We start from the raw sequence: 19,692 nt of genomic DNA, 5'->3' as shown, positions 1-19,692 counted from the left end.
CAGAATTTTTATTTCAATATTTACAAGTAGGCCCTATATCTGAGAATCACTTTGTCAATAGCCATGTTAATTTGGCTCTGGGGATATACGAGTTTACAATGGTCATTTTCGGCCTCTACCAGAAATGAAGGCCAATATATAGGAACATACTGCTGATATTACTCCGAAAATGCTGAGAAACTGTCGATTACCCCGTTTTATGAATGCAGTATGTCTGCGAGGTCTCCAGGGCTCATAAGAGACAAACTATGTAAATGGAAGTTAATAATGAAGTCCACATTATGCCTTTCTCACTTGTTTGATACTTTCTGCCCATGTCCCTTTCCTAAGCCATTACCTAAGCCACTGCACATTCAAACATTTCTATACGTTTTTCTTGCATTCACAGCGTCTGATATGCACCTGGTGCCCAAATTAGAATTATGTTATTTCTAGTATAAATCATTTCCGCATTAACACGTTGGAATATTAACCAAGTTTCACTGTCATACGATAATTGCTGCCCACACTGAACCTCTGCGACTAGCTGCAGTTTAATTATAACCACCCACTATTTCGCTAACTAGCCCCATTTACGTTCCGCATGAGAAAAATAAGTAAGACTCTTTGTGGCCAGCCACGTCCTAGCAGCAATTGACCCGCCAATCAGACAAGAAACTGTCCACTATTCACACGCTCTCTACATGAAATTTTGGTCACTGGTCAATGAGACAGAGGGAGGATCCCCTCCTAACCAAATCTAAATCCATCCGAGTATTATTTTCCCCTTAACGATAGTAGAGAGAGAGGAAGAGAAAGAGCAAGAAAGATAGCACTGTTTTGCTGAACAAATTGTTCTGGCGCCTACTCGCCGGAGAATGTAGGTCCTTACAAAAATTTCCTACTTCGAAACTTGTGTCTTTATTTAAAAAAATGTTTCTCTTCATTCCACCATATAAGGCGTGACTGCTTTCATGGGTCTACCAAGAAAAATCTTGCTCTTAGTCCTGCCTCTTGTAGCACTACTGGGTCACAGATGTGACAAAGAACCCATTATCAGACAAGAGAAACGGGCATGCCTGAAGTTTGCATTGAACTTCCCCTCACCAGTCTGCTGTGGGTCTGTTGCATGTTTTTAGTATCCAAAACACCTCAGACCACCGACAGTGAATATGTAAATATCGTCCTATAATATAAGAGGAACCCTCCATGTCGAGGCCTTAATGTGTCTATTCATAGAGGGCAGGGTCTTTTTCATTACCTCAGGTCCCCTCCTTCCTCGACAAAGACTATCCAGCCATGGCTTCAATCCATAGTTGAAGCCAAAACCGAGTATTAAGTTACTAGATAATAATTTTCCTTTTTATATGGCCCAAATGGCTCTGAGCACTATGGGACTCAACATCTTAGGTCATCACTGCCCTAGAACTTAGAACTACGTAAACCTAACTAACCTAAGGACATCACACATATCCATGCCCGAGGCAGGATTCGAACCTGCGACCGCAGCGGTCGCGCGGTTCCAGACTGAAGCGTCTAGAACCACTCGGCCACTTCGGCCGGCTTCCTTTTTATAGAAAGTAAGAAGAAATACAGCTACATTATCGTTAGAAGAAGGAATGAGGGCAGTGGCGAAGTGTCCATTAAGGCCCTAAGGCTGAGTCTATCCAAAAAATTCCAAAATATTTCGTCCAAACTAAATTTAATCCAATATGGTCATTTTCCATCGTAAATATTTTCAAATAATTCACGTTTGAACTTCGTATGTGCAACCGCCATTAAAATGTGTCACTCCTCTAGCTTTGCAACCAATAGCAGCTCGAAATTATGTGCTTGTTACGAGCATGGGCAGTATGCCCGTTTCTTCCATGTGGCGAACGGATTTCTACAGCAACTACACGGTTTTTAAAAGTTGGCACTTGATATGTTTTTACGTCTCGACAGCAGGCGGATACACGACTAAGTGGAATTACTAGTCATTCAGCAGTTCACTAACAGATAGCGCTCCTTCGCACGCCAGCATGCTGGCAGCAAGCCAGGCTGGATGGGAAACCAATAACTCTTAATTTAAGGGTTTATTTGAAACACAAAGAACAAGAAGCTATTTATTATTAATCGAAAATAAATAAATGTGATTAATCATTAGGTGTTGTTGCAAGATGATGGAAAATGGACTATGTATTTCTATTGTTCGTCAGACAAAAGTTTAGTGACCTTACTTATTTCATACATTGGTAGTTCCGCAGCGTGTCTGTAGGTTTTCATATCAACATTGCTAGACGTGCTTATGGTGAAAACTGGAAGTTAAAATATAGTAAATAGTGGTAGCGATTAACTGATTAGTGAAGTATATTTCGGTGTTCCCTGTCACGCAGAGGTGTCATCTTAATTTTTCTTGGCATTGGGTAATCTAATATTTAAATCATTATTTTGTAATGCGTGGTATTGATGATTACCTTAATCCGCCATGGACGCATTTATTTCATCACAACATCCAATGAATTTTTTAAGCTGAAACCCTGCATTCGTCTCTCGTCTTTCTTTGAAATATAAACTCCTGGTGAAATGACGAAAGTCCACGTCAAGTATCTCTACTAAAAAATCTTATGGAAAATTTGTAAGACGTTTCCAAACTCAATGGTACAATTCAAGACCATGGTTAAGTAGCAGCATTGTAAGGAACAAGCTTTTTCTTGTTTTTATTGTCTACTGTTTGGAATGGGTAATGATAGTTTTGAATGGCATAATTGGGGAATTGGTGAAGAGAGTCTTCAAAATTATCATTCAAAAGCTGAAAAGCATCAATGTTCCCTTTCAATTATCACAGCAGTTTTTAAATAGAATCAGCTTGGTACAGTGAAAATTTAACATTCTTCTCCAGAATCAACCTCCTGGAAGCTTTGAAACAGAACGAGAAGGTTAATCGAAACAGAAGTATAATGAAGAGACTTATGTCGACTACCTGATTTTTAGCATGACCAGAGTTAGTTCTTCGAGGTCATGACTAATCTGAGGTGTTGGTAAACAAAGGGAATTATTTATAACTTTTGGATTTCTTCGCAGAAGATAAACCATACATGAAAGATCATTTAGCATCCGGTGGAGCATTTAAAGACATTTCCTTTGACACACAGAATAAATTAATACCTTGTATTACGGATGTTATTAAAGAACAAATTTGAAGTGAAGTTAAAAATAGTAAAGTCGATGAAACAACGAATGTTCCAACTAGAAGTTAAATGACCGAAATTATTCGTATTGCAAACAACGAATCAGGAGAAACACAAGAGCAATTCGTAGGGTTTTGTGACGTATCTAAAGACCGGAGCAGCTGTTTTGTTGCAAGTGCTAAGGAATTGGAGTAATGATAAAAACAAATTAGTACAGCAGTGCAATGGTGGGGAAAATTATAGTGTCCATTCTGTTGTGAAACATGCGTCACTTTATCCAATGTTATGCACATCAGTTGAACCTAGTCCTTCTCTACGCTTGTAAAAAATTACGCAATTAAAACTTTTTGTGTCAAATCTATCAGGAATTTGTACGTTTTTAGCCGTTCCAGTAGAAGAAGTGAACTTCTGAAGGAAAGTGGATTTAAACAACCAAGTCCTTGTGAAACACGGTGGAATTTTCATTCATGCGGTGTACGAACCATTATTCTTCATTATACAGACGCGAGAGCAGCATTTAATGATGTGATAAACGGTGAAGAGTGTGATGATAATTCTGTGCTTCATGTAATTGGGGTAATTAGTATACTAGATGAACAAACTCGTCATTTTCTACTGGTGCTACACAATTCGGTTTTCCATCATACATGTATCTAGTATGACACATTGAAAAGTAAAACTGTGGACATAAGACGCTGTAAGCTCGAGATTGAAAACTGCCTTAAGGCTGCTGAAAGACTAAGGTATGAGGAAATTATTCTGAAACGCATAATGGAAGCTGAGAACCTCATAAACTCTGCTGGAGGATCTGAAACTAATTTTAAGGAAACAGAAACAAGTATTGAGAAATTGAAAAGGCTAGTATTCCATGTAGTTGACACAGTAGTACTAAACATGGAAACTAGATTTCAAGACTTTCTTGAAACAGATTTTACAGAACTTGTAAATGTGAAAAGTTCTCGGGCTATAATAGGCCAAATAGTTGCCTTACATGTGAAGTTGAAAAACTACTTGAGATATATCATTTTTTTTCAACAGTGAAAAACTGAAAGGAAAACGTATGTTTACAGCACTGAATATAAACGTCTAGAGCCTCCGGACCTCCTTAAATCCATTGCAAATAACGGACTGAAAACGTGTTCTCTGAATGTGTGAAATTACTGTCATTCTTTCTTAGAATTCCAGCAACCATCACGTCTTGCAAAAAGAAGCGTGAGTTCATTGAAACGCGTTGAAACCTACCTTCTCAGCGCAATGACAAATGAGGAACTGTCAAACAAGGAGATTCTGGCTGTAGGGAAGGAAACGGTGCAATTTTCAACCAATCAGCAGGAGTTCATATCTCGTATTATCGATGTTTACGGCCAGAAAAAGGACAGGAAGATAGAACTAACTTATAAAAGATGTTATAGTGCATTAGTATGTGTTACATCCTGCTGCATCACCATTATTAACTGAAAACTATTTTCCCTATACTCCTCCACTGTAAGTCTTCCATTACTCGTACAGGAGGATATAGATGTAGTCCTCAGCTGTATGTTTACTGGTAATACACTTATTAAGCTCCTCTCTGTCCTACACCAACATCTCAGTAACCGAACACATTTTCCAGAAATTCATTTAATTTCATTAATGTTTAAATGAACAAACAATATATTGCCTGACTTTATGCCCATTTCATATAATGAGATCAATTTTTTCACGAAAGCATTTTTCTATCATGCCACCAATTTTAATCAGTTGTTTTCATTTGAATTTCAAGCAGCGAGGCTGAACGGTAATTGTCAGATCAGTTTCCAACCAAAATTTAGGAAATCCTTCCAGCAGGATAATATGCATACAGTTCTCAAGACGGTACCTTATGGCCTTCCTCTCCAGTATCTTAGCGCAGACAGATTCTTTTTCTCGACAAATCACATGTGGGGGCAGGGAGGAAAGTGAGGGAGAGGAGTGGGAAGTGGAGCAGGGATGGAGAATTGGAGAAGTAGGAATGGTAAGGGTGGTGACCTTAGCAATGCGATCTTGCCACATCTGCCCCCTATAGAGAGGAGGTGAAGGGACCACCCACAGAAAGCTGTCATCTTGAACAAATTTACAACAATGCAGACTGATGTCAAAATATCTTGGCTCCACTACTAATGATCCTCTGGAGGGGGGGGGGGGCGGGGGCGGAAGGGATGCTTGTGGTTTGGTGCTAACTGCAGACTGTGTGGTAACTCCAGTACATTGTTTGGCCACAGTAATGTGACCATCAATCAAGAGCCTGAATAATCACGTCTTGCCGCCCGCACTGCAGCGATACTGGCAGGAAGAGCGTCGGTGTGGTACCGTAAGGTGCTGATGGGAATGTGGAGCTATGGTGACTCCAGTACTATGGACACCTGCACTAGGTTTCTTGGCTGAAAATCCATGGCGGGAAGAGCCCGATCGAGGTGGTCCCGCTGATTCCCGTTTCGATTAAATCCCGCGAGTTTGGTAGCCAGGGGTGTAATGTAAATTCTACCTGGTGCTCTTCAAACCAATCATGCACACAGCAAGATGTCTAGCACTTTGCATTATCCTGCTGGTAGATGAAGTCATGTTGATGAGAAAACAAACTGCATTTAGACTTGATCTTGGTCCCCAGGGACAGGTGCTTAGTTGTATTGATCCACTGTGTGTTGCACAATGAAGAGATCATCCACGAAAACAATTTGAAGGTCATAATACTCCATCTTCTGACCTCGGCCAACTTTTCACGTCGTACACAGGAATGACCATCTGTTCAGTTGAACATAAAACGTTGTCCTTCTCAAAATGCCGCCTATCGCATAGTGGACCTCCAGTTGCAGTATTGGCATGTCCATTCCAGTCTACTTCGCCGATGAACAGCAGTCAGCACGGTTGCATGCACCAAGCTACTGCAGGGGAGTCCCAGGAGTCCCATACGCAACATCATTTGCTGAATGGCAATCGAGGAGACACTGTTGGTTATTCAACAGTTGCCCATCTATTCATCTGTATACCTCTGTTCACGTCTGCATAGCCGTCGTTCACCTGTATCGTCTATAGCATCAAGGTGCACCGAAGTTGCCTTGGCACCGGTTTTGGATAGCACCATTTTGGTAGGCCTCATATACTCAAACCGTGGCAGCAAGATAACAGTTCACAAACTTAACCGTTTCGGACACGCGTCCACCCTTAACCTAAGTACGAATCATCGCGCGCTTTTCGACGTCCATAAATAGGTCCATTTCCACAATACGACAGCGAACGTACTGTTTTCTGCATCCTCCCGACACACTTCACATACCCTCTACTGCTAGCGCTGCCACCTGCTGTCCGTGAGTGGCTATTGGTTGTCGACATCGAACGTAGGTGGTGGTCACGTTACTGTGACTTAATGGTGCACAGCTTACATGTACGAGTCCAGGCCCAGCACAAATTCTCATTATTGTAATTGCATTAAGGGGCTCCGGAAAGGCTCAAAATCATGAAAAGTTCAATTTTTACTTTTTTGCGTTTTCTGAATCTGCAGACTATTACCTTTTAATAGATATATAATTTATTCAATTCCGAAGATACAACTATTTTTAAATTTTTTTTGAAATGTGTTCTACATGGACGTGACCCACTGTGGCGCTGTTAAACTGCTGTCAAATGGTGTTATTATTAACGTCCGTGTTCATCAGGTACATTTTAGTGATGTGAGATAAAGTATGTGTTGTGGCTAACCTGTGATGGTTCAATATATATCGCTGGTGTGATTGTCGATTGTTTCATGTTTATTTACTCTGTCGTTATCTCGAAAATATTCGTAATTAATTCTGTTTCTTGTGTCTCTGTTTTGTTGAAGTATAATATTGAGTAAAAGTAAAGTTATTAGAAATCCTCTGAAGGCTTTTAAGAAAAGGAGAAATGTTGGAAAGCCAAAGGTATGTGTTATTACTGTAAACAATAAAGACGATGAAAATCCCCAACATAGCTTGTGTCCCAAAGAAGAAGACAGTTGGTGTAAATATAACAAAGGATTGCTAACTGGTGAAGTGTACACTCATAAGCATAGTCTGCCTCATGCAATAATGGAGGTGATAAAACCTATATTCAGAGACTTAGCAGCACCTGAACTGTTGAAAAAGTGTATTCACGGAAAAACTCAAAACCCCAATGAAAGTGTAAATAGTGTTATATGGTCGGGAATCCCCAAGACTGTATTTCTTGGAATAGAAACACTTCACTTTGGTGTGTATGATGCTGTTGCGACTTTCAATGATGGCAACATTGTAAGGTGCAAGGTATTTAGAAATATGGGAATGAAGATAGGTTCTAACATGGTACGAGCGATGCTTGCTTTAGACAAGGAACGCCTTCGGGGTGCAGACAGGGCTGTAAAGAGTCTAGAAATACAAGCAAGAGTAAACAGGAGGAGGAACAAGAGGAAGCTGGAGGAGGAGTTTGCAGAGGATGAAGATAATCCATCCTATGGACCTGGAATGTACTAAAACGTTAATCCAATCTTTGTCGCTCGATTCCCAAAACTTTTATTTTCTCATACTAATTACATGTTTTCTAAGGATCTTCCAAACATATTTGTTTCAAACTTTCAGTAAATGTTACACAGTACCTTCTGCATAATTTAACACAGCCTTTTTCCAAAAAACTCTATATTTTTGAATATATAAATAAAAAATTGCAAAACCTGTTGTGAATTTTCATTACAATTGAAAAAAAAAATCATCTTTAATAACTGAACTAAAATTTTGTAAAATCCCTGTGTTAAGTTGTAGCCCATATTCGAATAAATAATCTGTAAAAAGTTCAACTTCCTACCTCAAATACTTTGTGAGGAAAGATGTAATTTATAAGCGTTATTTTAACATTGCAAGTGTAGGGCGTTCCGGAACCCCTTAAACAGCCGATGGTTGCCCATATTCGCAACTGCGAATACGTTACATGTATTTCATAACAGGTTTAGTCGCCACAGTGCTTCTTCCTACAGACATGCCAGCGTGTCCGAAGGAACATTGCAACGTATTTCTCAACAACATAGGCACAGAAGTATCGTAATCACCAAAGTACTTCCGTGGCCCCTGTTTCTCCAGGTTTTACTACGTAGTATAACTGTGTCAAGCAGAGAACGAACTATCGGAAATGTTCCTGCATTAAGGTAAGAAGCCAGGTTTCCAGGCAGCCGGACCTCAGATCTGCGGTACACTGATGTTCTGTAAGTTAACTGAGTTCGTTGACATATTGACTGCTGCACCAACAGGAAATGCAGACGTTCATAGATTTAGCATGGTTTCGGTCCTCGGTTGGTTTCAACTGAGGTGGAAAAGAAATTTCAGTACTAGTTTTGTAGAACTTTATACAGCTTTAAAAAGCTATGCATAACTTTAGTCAGAAACGGAAAGGTGTTGTAAAATGAAACTGATTAAAATATGTGATACAGTATTTCTAGTTTTGTATTAGGTGCATCTACTTCTTTTATCTCTTATTGATTTCAGATAGCGAACTAAGGTGAAAACTTAATTAACAGAAATTAGTATCCATAAAAGATTGTTAAGTTACACTTGTGAGCGTCATGGTCAAAAGAATGTCCCAAGAACGAGCCATGTCTCTGGCATCTATATCGCCCTAACACGAATCTATAACTAATCAAAGTTGCAAATCTATTTTAAAAGTGATACGTTCATTAATGAGTGAATATTCAGACAACCGGTGAAAACTGACGTAGGTGGAGTATCTTATTTGTAGATAAGTTTCTATGTCCCTTGTTCCTACAGACTAATCGCTGTTGAAATGAGACCCTGTAATCTGAGTCTGGCATTATCAAGCATATCAGTGTATTCTACACACTTATCAGTTTGAATAGTTATTGCTGGAGGTGCATCAGAATTTTTTTAGATAGCCTGAAAATTTAATGTAACATTTTTCCAAGTAGGGCGAAAGATATTTGACTGCTAAGATGCAGTGTTCTGTCGTTTTCCCAGACAGCGACAATAGCAGTGACTGGCGCTGAGACGACGGCCGGTGCCCTGTCCTACGCGCTGGCTCTGCTCGGGCTGTATCCTGAGTGGCAGGAGATGGCGCAGCGGCAGCTGGACCAAGTTTTCGGTGGTGGCGGCGATTTCCTGCGGCCGGTCACTACAGCAGACCTGTCACAGCTAACCGTGATTGACGCCATTTTGAAGGTATCCTGAGCGTTAACTCATGCAAATACACGAGGATGGAATGCCGTTTACCTTGTACTACGACTGCAGTTCTAAGATGTGAAATTGTTACGCCGGTTCGTACTGAGTGAGCTGATTGTACCACTTTTTAATATTCACTTAGTAGTACAACAACTGTTTGTCAATATTTATGTCCTGTTAATGTTACTCACTTTACTTATTTATCAGAACAACGGTCTAGTTTCTTGTAATCGAATCTGACTGCAAAGGAAAATGTTAGTGAGAGAATCTGTGACATGACATATTTATTCTTGCCACGGTGAATCCTATAGTTTGTGTCGAAATCGGTCTCCTTTGGTTGAAGAGCATACCAATAACGTTCTCTATTTTGCCTGCAACATGGTGGTTTCTTGATTGAGTGCGTCGTTCATTTAATGGCGTGGTTTTATTAATGCACATTTTGTGTGAAAACGATTAAATTAAAGAATGGACACACAGTTAGCCGTTAACAGCTCTAAACTACTTTTTTCATATTGCTTATTCGGCATCAATTATTAATTTAAAAAACTGGTACCCATTAGACACCCTTCACATGATAGACTTGTAGTGAAGCCTGACAAAAGGTCTGTACTTTTAAACATATAATATTCGCATCGTTCTTGCACCGCTTTCTCTCTCTCTCTCTCTCTCTCTCTCTCTCTCTCTCTCTCTCTCTGTCTCTCTATCTCAAGGTCAAGGGATCAAGGGTGCATGAATGGTGCTCAAGTATTACATGTAAAAAAGAACATACATCATGTCAAGTACACTAAGGACATTTTATATACACTCATGGTCATAAATTAAGGATAATGCTGATACATGGTGAAACAACGCTCTGGTGGGCGGTTTGCGGGTTTAAATCACCTCGAGGTATGACCATGCGGTGCATTTAACCTGTGGTCGCCGCACACTGGCGCTGGCGACAGATCACATACCCAGAGGTGTGATGGTGCATGGCAGAGGACGGTGCAGTGAGTTAAGTGTGCAGACGTTTTCAAACGTGACAATGGTGACTGTGTGTTGACAGTGGCTCAAAGAACACAGATTGATGACGTTATGAGGGGTAGAATAGTAGGGTGACTGGAGGCTGGTCAAACACAGCAGGTCGTAGCACGGGCCCACCGTGTGCCACAAAGTGTAATCTCAAGATTACGGCAACGATTCCAGCAGACAGGAAGCGTGTCCAGGCGCTACAGTACGAGACGTCCACAGTGTACAACACCACAAGAAGACCGATATCTCATCGTCAGTACCCGCAGACGGCCACGGAGTACTGCAGGTAGCCTTACTAGGGACCATACTGCAGCCACTGGAACAGTTGTCTCCAGACACACAGTCTACAGACGCCTGAACAGACATGGTTTATTCGCCTGGAGACCTGCAAGGTGCATTCCACTGACCCCTGGTCAGAGGAGAGCCCGTAAAGCCTGCTGTCAAGAACACAGTACATGGTCATTGGGACAGTGGTTCCAGGTTATGTTCACAGACGAGTCCAGGTACAGTCTGAACAGTAATACTAGCCGGGTTTTCATCCGGCGTGAACCAGGAATCAGATACCAACCACTTAATGTCCTTGAAAGGGACCTGTATGTAGGTCGTGGTTTGATGGTGTGAGGTGGGATTATGATTGGTGCACGTAAACCCCTGTATGTCTTTGACGGTGGAACTGTAACAAGTCAGGTGTATCGGACGTCATTTGGCACCAGTATGTTTGCCTTTTCAGGGGTGCAGTAGGACCCTTCTTCCTCCTGATAGATGATAATGCACGGCACCACCGAGCTGCCATCGTGGAGGAGTACCTTCAAACAGAAGATATCAGGTGAATGGAGGAGCTCCGACAGGCACTGGTGCAAGAATGGAAGGCTATGCCCCAGCAGCTGCTCGATCACCTGATCCAGAGTATGCCAACTCGTTGTACAGCCTGCGTATGTGTGCATGGTGATCATATCCCATATTGATGTCGCGGTGCATGCGCAGGAAACAGTGGCGTTTTGTAGCATATGTGGTTCGGGACGGTTTTCTCAACTTATCACCAATACCATGAACTTACAGATCTGTGTCGTGTGTGTTCCCTATGTGCCTACGCTATTAGCGCCCGTTTTATGTAGTGCCACGTTGTGCCACAATCTGCAATTATCCTTAATTTATGAGCATGAGTATATATATATGTATATATTTGTTGGTTATAACTAGCCTTCGCTACTTGAGAGGACCACCATGAAAAATGCTTGCTCGTAGGACACTGAAAATTTGTGAGAACATTTGTAAAAACATGCAAAAGAGAGGTAGGGAATAAACCGTTGCCATGAGTGGCTGACATTTGTTTTTGGCATGCCATATTTACGTCTAGGTTACAAATATTATTCAATGTGCGATCATTGGCATCCACGAAAGCCTGGAGCTAAATCACAGATACCTATACAGCTGCCTGAAACATTTCAGTAGGGATGTTGGCTGCCCCCTGGCTTGCTATGCACATCTTCAACATCTAGTGTCCTGTTGATGAACTCTGTGATTAAGCCAACTCCACAGCCATATATCACATGGGTTCAGATCTGGTGATCCTAGTGGCCACTCGATTTGGAAAGATTCACCAATGATTTGGTTTTCTCCAAACGTGTGCCGGAGTAACTGAGTGACAGTATGACAATACAAGTTGGAGCTCCATCGTGCATCAAAACAGTTGAGTCCACAACACCTCTCTCCCACAGAGCAAGGATCACATGTTGGCGAAGCACATTTCAGTAATGTGTGCCGTCCACGTAGCGTGTCCTTGGCCCTTGATGTTGTGAACTACTTTCTGAACAAGGTAAGGGGAGGTGGGCTGCAGAGTGGTCCAGCAGCTGTCATCGTAGGAAAGCTGGACAGGAGCAGCAATGATTAGCGAACAAGCGCATATAGTAAACATAAATTTTAACTATCTCGTACCTTTCTCCAAGAATAAAAAGACGCTGACGAAATGAACATTCACCAGTGAAGTCCAGCTCATACAATGGCAACGAGAGCATTGTAGACTACGACTCTCTCAACTAACGCATGAGCGATAACAAGGGTGGCGTCTCTTTGGCGACTAGGCTGCACCTCGTTTAGGGTGGTCCACATGGCTTCCTCGACCGTCCTACAATGCTGCGGCAGAGGGCGCTCGTGGTATGGAGCCACTGGAAGCCTGTTTCAGTGGACTTGCTCCACTGGGTCCGCCGGATCCTGCACGACCGCTACCTGTGTCTGACACAAACTTTAGTTGCCGTTACCAACTGTAGGGGTCCGAGTTTTAAATGGTTCAATTGGCTCTAAGCACTGTGGGACTTTACTTCTGAGGTCATCAGTCTCTCAGACATAGAACTACTTAAACCTAAGTAAACTAAGAACAGCACACACATCCATGCCCGAGACAGAAGTCGAACCTGCGACTGTAGCAGCAGCACGCTTCTGGACTGAAGCGCCTAGAACCACTCGGACACAACGTCCGGCGGTCCGAGTTTTTCAAACAGAAAGGGACCAGTCTTGAACTGTGTCTTGAAGGCACATGACTGAGTAACTCGTTCACTGTGCAAAGGCACATGACTGAGTAACTCGTTCACTGTGCAGGGAACTTCATGAACGTTCGTTCATGACTATCCCCACGACGTTCTCTGCCCCAGGTCTACCTGAGTGGGCGAGTGGTTCTAGGCGCTACAGTTCGGAACGGCGGGACCGCTACGGTCGCAGGTTCGAATCCTGCCTCGGGCATGGATGTATGTGATGTCCTTAGGTTAGTTAGGTTCACGTAGTTCTAAGTTCTAGGGGACTGATGACCTCAGAAGTTAAGTCCCATAGTGCTCAGAGCCATTCGAACCATTTTTCACTGCCCCAGGGAGCGTAAAATGTGTTTCATCAATCTATAAAATGTTCTTATACCATGTGTTGCAAACTTTGACCCTAGAAAAAATTTAAGAGCAAAGTCTGAACGAATTTCTACATCACCTGTCTAGTCCGCTTTCCAGCCTCTTGTTGACTGCCTGCAGCTGTAATGCCCACTGGTGTTTGTTTTTCAACGCTACGTCACCGTACCAGTACCGGCTTCCGACTCCAAATCATGACGGGAACACCTACTAACGACGAAAAATCCTGCAGTGCAGTCTGAACATCATTCCTATAAAGTTAGGTATCCGTACGATAAATTGTTTTCCTCCTACACTGGATAAAGTAGTGGAAGTGTAATGGTGTTTGGGGAGTTCCATTATTGTACGGCACTTTTATGATTAAAAAACGGCACTTAGTTCACAGGTAAATGTACATATTCTCTTACATGTTAAGAAGTCTAGTATTTGTTTATTAACAAAACTTTGAGTTATCATCTGAGATCTTAAGCATGCAGTTACCTTACAATGTTGCACAACAAAATTCTCTCCGCTCTCTCCTGTCATTTAAAATACAGGCACACAGAGATGTTCTCAGCTACACGTCTGCCATAGAGGAACTTCGAATTTCAAAAGATTTTATTCCTACAAAAGAGCCGTTCTGAAATCAGACAGAGTGGTAAAGCCATGAAGTTCGATGTGAATAACTACTAACTGCATTGAAATGTCTTATTTAACACCTTCTGTTAAACTAATAAATAAAACTTAATTTGTGATTTGACACTATATTTGAGGAAACTGAGCACGTCACCGGATTTGAAGTAATACCTTTGGCTCAGTAGTAACTATCTAGATACCGAAGGTGAACCGGAACAATATGGTACCTTTCTTTAGCTGAACATTCATAAAGTGTGTTTCCAGGCCTTATTAATTGCAGCACAGAATAAATTTAGGTAGACGGAGTCAGTTCTGTTGATTAAACTGGAGAATACTGTGGTATATAGTATCAAATCAATTTGTAAAGTGTTTGTTTTTTATCACACTAAATTAGAAGCAAATCTCATTTACTATCTCCTGGACTATAAACTCCCTCAGACAGCATTTAATACTTTATTAGCGTTTAATACTTCGTTTTTAATAGGGGGGGAGGGAGGGGGTGCAACGTCAGATGTAAAACAGACTTTGTGGGGTGCACTTCAAGAAAGTGTTATGGCACCATTACTGCTGATATTAATAAAAGTAGTGGCAAATTAATCTAGATAGCTGCATGACGCTATTCACTGATTACGTATTCGATAAAGACATACTATCACGTAATCGTAACAAAATACAAAATGGCCTGCAAAGGATCGACGCTTCTGACAGGGATTGGTGACATTGAACACAATTTACAGCAGAAACTACACGGAAGAGCCAAATAAACTGGTATACCTGCCTGATATCGTGTAGGCCCGTCCGAGTACGGCGAAGTGGTGCAACACGACGTGGCATGGACTCGACTCTTGTCTGAAGTAGTGCTGGAGGGAACTGACACCATAAAACCCGCACGGCTGTCCGTAACTCAGTAAAAGTACGAGGGGGTGGAGATCTCTTCCGAACAGCACGTTGCAAGGCATCCCAGGTAGGCTCAATAATGTTCCTGTCAGGGGAGTTTCGTGGCCAGCGGAAGTGTTTATAGTCAGAAGAGTGTTCCTGGAGCAACTCTGCAGAAATTATGGAGTGTGGGGTGTCACATAGTCCTGTTGGAATTGCCCACGTCCGTCTTAATGCGCATTGGACATGAATGGATGCAGGTGATCAGACAGGATGCTTACGTACGTGTCACCTGTCAGAGTCATATCTAGACGTATCAGGAGTCCCACATCACTCCAACTGCATACGCTCCACACCATTACAGAGCCTCCACCAGCTTGAACAGCCTCCTGCTGATATGAAGGGTCCATGGGTTCATGTGGTTGTCTCCATATCCGTACACGTCCATCCGCTCGACGCAATTTGAAACGAGACCCGTCCGACCAGGCAACATGTTTCCAGTCATCAACACGCCATTGTCGATGTTGATGGGCCCAGGCGAAGCGTAAAGCTTTGTGTCGTGCAATCATCAAGAGTACACAAGCGGGCCTTCGGCTCCGAAAGCTCATATCGATGATGTTTCGTTGAATGGTTGGCACACTGACACTTGTTAATGGTCCAGCATTGAAATCTGCAGCAATTTGTGGAAGGGTAGAATTTCTGTCACGTTGAACGATTCTCTTCAGTAGTCGTTAGTCCTGTTCTTGCAGGATTTTTCTCCGGTAGCAGCGATGTTTTATCGGATTCCTGATATTCACGGTACCCCCGTGAAACGGTCGTACGGGAAAATCCCCACTTCATCGCTGTCTCAGATATGATGTGTCCCATAGCTCGTGCGCCGCCTATAATACCATGTTTAATTTCACTTAAATCTTTATAACCTGCTATTGCAGATGCAGTAACTGATCTAACAACTGCGCCGGACACTTGTTGCCTTACATAGGCGTGGCCGACCACAAAGCTGTTTTCTGCCTGTTTGCATATCTCTGTATTTGTAAACGCATACCTATACCAGTTTCTTTGGCCCTTCAATGTAACTAGTTACATGTATCTAGAGGGATTAGAAATGAAACGGATACAAAAACTGCTTGTTGAGGAGACGGTCGCCGGACTGATTCAGTCTAAGATTCCTGTTACCTACAAAGCGTTCGTTCAACCGGTTTTTAAGGGGCTCCGGAACGCCCTATGCTTGCAATGTTCAAATAACGCTTATAAATTACATCTTTCCTCACAAAGTATTTGATGTAGGAATTTGAACTTTTTACAGATTATTTATTCGAATACGGGCTACAACGTAACACAGGGATTTTACAAAATTTTAGTTCAGTTATTAAAGATGATTTTTTTTCAATTGTAATGAAAATTCACAACATTTTTTTGCAATATATAAATAAAAAATTGCAAAAAAGTGTTGTGAATTTTCATTACAATTGAAAAAAAATCATCTTTAATAACTGAACTAAAATTTTGTAAAATCCCTGTATTAAGTTGTAGCCCATATTCCAATAAATAATCTGTAAAAAGTTCAACTTCCTACCTCAAATACTTTGTGAGGACAGATGTAATTTATAAGCGTTATTTTAACATTGGAAGTATAGGGCGTTCCGGAGCCCCTTAACGCAATTCATCTTGAGAAGCTGTAAATCCAGGTTTGAGTCCCTATCCAGCATAAATTTATAACTTTCGCCACTGCATTACCACAATGGTCCGTGCAGCTGGAAGTGACGAATTGCCATCTACTTCTTTCCACTCTTACCCAATTCTCTATTTCATTACTTGAATTTCACTTTGATTAACTTGTTCTGGATCACATTTCCATCTTCAGAGTATCACTGTAAGTATTGCTATTACACATGAAATTTTTCTAGGAATGTACTACAAACTACTGTATATACTCCGTGGCATATAGCGCTATATTCAACTTCTGATGAAAGCAGCCGATTTCCCATTACATGAGTCTTCACATAATAGCTGTGGCCAAATGGTCTTGCCAGGAGTGTTTACAACCTATGTACTTCATCTGGAGAAACTACCAAATGCCAATATTAGTAGAATTGAGTGGTTTCTGGCGCATTTTCGATTCAAAGTGACACAAAATTCGTCATGCAAATTAAATAATATGATATCAAATTAATAAAGTGATAAGGGAATTACCCGATTACCATCCCATTACGACGTCACGGGTTTGTCCCAGCTGGCACGTGTTCCCTTCCCCCACCAACAAGCTGGAAATCCCTGCCCTGCAGCGCTCCTGTCGTAACCACCACCCACTCCACACCCAGAAAAAAAGTGGTGGGAAATACAAATTTTGTCCGTGACGATGGACCACTGGCTACCTCCACTAACCAAACTCCACCTTCACTCCTATGACATTAACCACCCCCCCCCCCCAACCCTGGAAACGGTGGGAAAAATCGCTCAAAATTTGCAGATGCCAAGGGAGTGTGGAGTGTTATTTATTTAAACAATTTTCACGGATGGATTTCTTGTAGTTTATTTATTTCTAAAATCACAATACAACTCTGAATAGACGAGGTCTACAGATGATGTTATCCTGCTGAAAAAAATTCACTGTATCATTTGAGACTATTACCAGGCAGACTCAGACATTACATAGAGTTCTCCCTTCACCTACAACTCGAAATAAATAAATAAATAAATATCTCTGTAAATCTAAATAGGACGCTCATCGGTTTCCGAGTGTTAGCAACTTGTTTGAAGGCATTGTCAGAGAGAAAAAAGTTCCGAGTTCTACAATTGCTGTGGCGTTCAGTACTTTTCTGAAACTTTGAGTGGGTGTAGTTCATATTTCCTACTGGATTCAGGGGTGTAAAGGCACTTATTTTTTATTTTCCTCTCTTTCCGTAGCACAGTGGTGTCTGAGCACAGACAGGAAAATCAGGACAATTACATAACTGAAATTTCATGACATATTTCGAAACCCACAACAGATTAAGAAAGAAATAGAGCCACATGACAGCTCGGATGTCTAAAAGATTCTCCGAGAATTCGAATCACTGTCTTACAGACGAGAAAAGTGACTGGAATATTCGAGAATTTTCGATGTCCTGCAGTTGCTGGTATTGAGATGCTCTAAGGCCACATAGGCGGCTTGGGGCAGCGTCCCAACTGTGGAACCAGAGTAGGCTGGCCTTCCTCGGGTTGTCTCTGAACACTCGTACAAAGACGGCATCACGTGACTCTCTGATGTCATGGACCTTTCCGTAGATACGCTGTTCTGCCCCTGTCTTTTTCGAACCAGTGATGTCTACAGATAGACAAATTACGAAAATTTTGCAGCAGAACGTTTTGTACAGATCAAATAACATACAGCAGTCTTATTTCACTGACAATTAAACTCTGCAAAAGTGGTCTAAAAAACATGAAATACGGAAACTATTGCCGAGACACTTATTCAATTACGCTGCTCTGCTAATTTCGAGAAAAGCTTCAGTTTTTCGCCGTGAAACTGGTCTCCTACCAGACTCTATCATCACAGACGATTGTACTATTATAACATATCGTTGTAGTTAACCCATTTTGTATTCAGTACCATACAAAATTATTATTTCCGCATCCTGCATATAGCTGTCGAACATCAGATACTCATACATACACTGTGAAGCCACAGAGATCCCAAAAATATAGGCACATGCACCATATATCGTAGCAGCACAAGGTATTCCTCGCGAGAGCGGTCGGTAATCCACCGTGGCCAACAGTCACGAGGAAACTACCCCACACACGCTGGCGTGATGCACGATCAGAGCGCCCTCAGCCGACAGCTGCCATTCTTCGAACAGGTTTACAAAGGCTGGGCCGGTTACCCCCTCCCCCCCCCTCCCCCCTCGGCGCAAAGGCGTCACCAAACTGTGCTGTTTCCAGTCTGAACTGATTGCTGCCGTGGTTTCTCCCACGACTTGGAACCATGTCCAGATTATGGGGTTACAAAAACATTTAATCTGTCGATGAGAATTGCTTCGTCAATCGCGAAATAATTTACCGATGTCGAAACCGATATCAGCTGCAATATCCGATTTTACACGTGAAAAGACGACGTGTTGGTGACACTTTTATTCCAAAATCATCGAGTAGCATACGAAACTTTCCTGAATTTCATTCATTTTCGCATGGTTTTCTAGAATATCACACCTTTTACGTGACTGTTCTCGATATCACCCCATAGCGGTGTGCTATCGATCACTTTCACAGTGTAATTCTGAAGATGAATGGAAATTATACTTCTAGAAAGCCAAAACTTTAGCGAGGTCATTATGAGGGACGAGCTGCAAACCCCAAAGTAATTAGAAAGTTCTGGTAGTTCCACTCATATTTCTTAACGAGTACCGATGTCAATCATATAAGAGATTCCAGATTATCCTTATAACTTACAAAGAAAACTAAGCTTCTGACCCTCGTAATCGTGTTTCTCATGTCTAGAGAAGCGGCAAATGTCTCTTCCACCTGTGTGACACCATCTTGATACAAACGTTTCACAATCTGTTCTCCAGCCAAATACAGACGGGAGATCTGTAGAATGACAGTACAAGCAGTCAACCGGTCAGTTTACATGGATAGTAAATAACAGTCCAGCTCAAACACTCGGCATACTGAACTTTCTCAGGTTTCACATAATAATTTGAAAATATACACAACACACATGATTACAAAGGCTGCCCAACACATACTGAGTATTAGTTCGCTATTCACCGTCGTAGTGGGTGACACTGTTAGACCAACTGCATCCCCATTTTCCATCTCACCTGTTCGCAAGGCTCATCGGCAGTAATCGGTAAATTTACGAAAATTGACGGAAAACACGTACAAACTGAGGGGAAATACGTCAAAATGTAGGGAAAATGAGGGAGTACTTACATGTCCACGTGGTGCTGAATAATTCTTGTATATGGGAACGAGGATATGTCAGGGCAATTTCCAGCACTC

General features: G+C 41.8%; 1 protein-coding gene across 2 annotated transcripts in view; it reads left to right on the top strand.

The window, feature by feature from the left end:
* LOC126253634 (cytochrome P450 4g15-like) overlaps nt 1-19,692 on the top strand; it is a 213,322-nt gene that overhangs the window by 147,769 nt on the left and 45,861 nt on the right. For both annotated transcript variants that reach the window (XM_049955120.1, XM_049955119.1), the window contains one exon: nt 9,119-9,319. In XM_049955120.1, the coding sequence (XP_049811077.1) occupies nt 9,119-9,319 (201 nt within the window). The remainder of the gene's footprint in view (nt 1-9,118; nt 9,320-19,692) is intronic.

The sequence above is a fragment of the Schistocerca nitens genome, chromosome 4 (genome assembly GCF_023898315.1).
Source record: "Schistocerca nitens isolate TAMUIC-IGC-003100 chromosome 4, iqSchNite1.1, whole genome shotgun sequence".
Taxonomy (NCBI): Eukaryota; Metazoa; Arthropoda; class Insecta; order Orthoptera; family Acrididae; genus Schistocerca; species Schistocerca nitens.
Note: the sequence above shows the minus strand (reverse complement) of the source record. Positions and strands in the feature narration are given on the sequence as shown.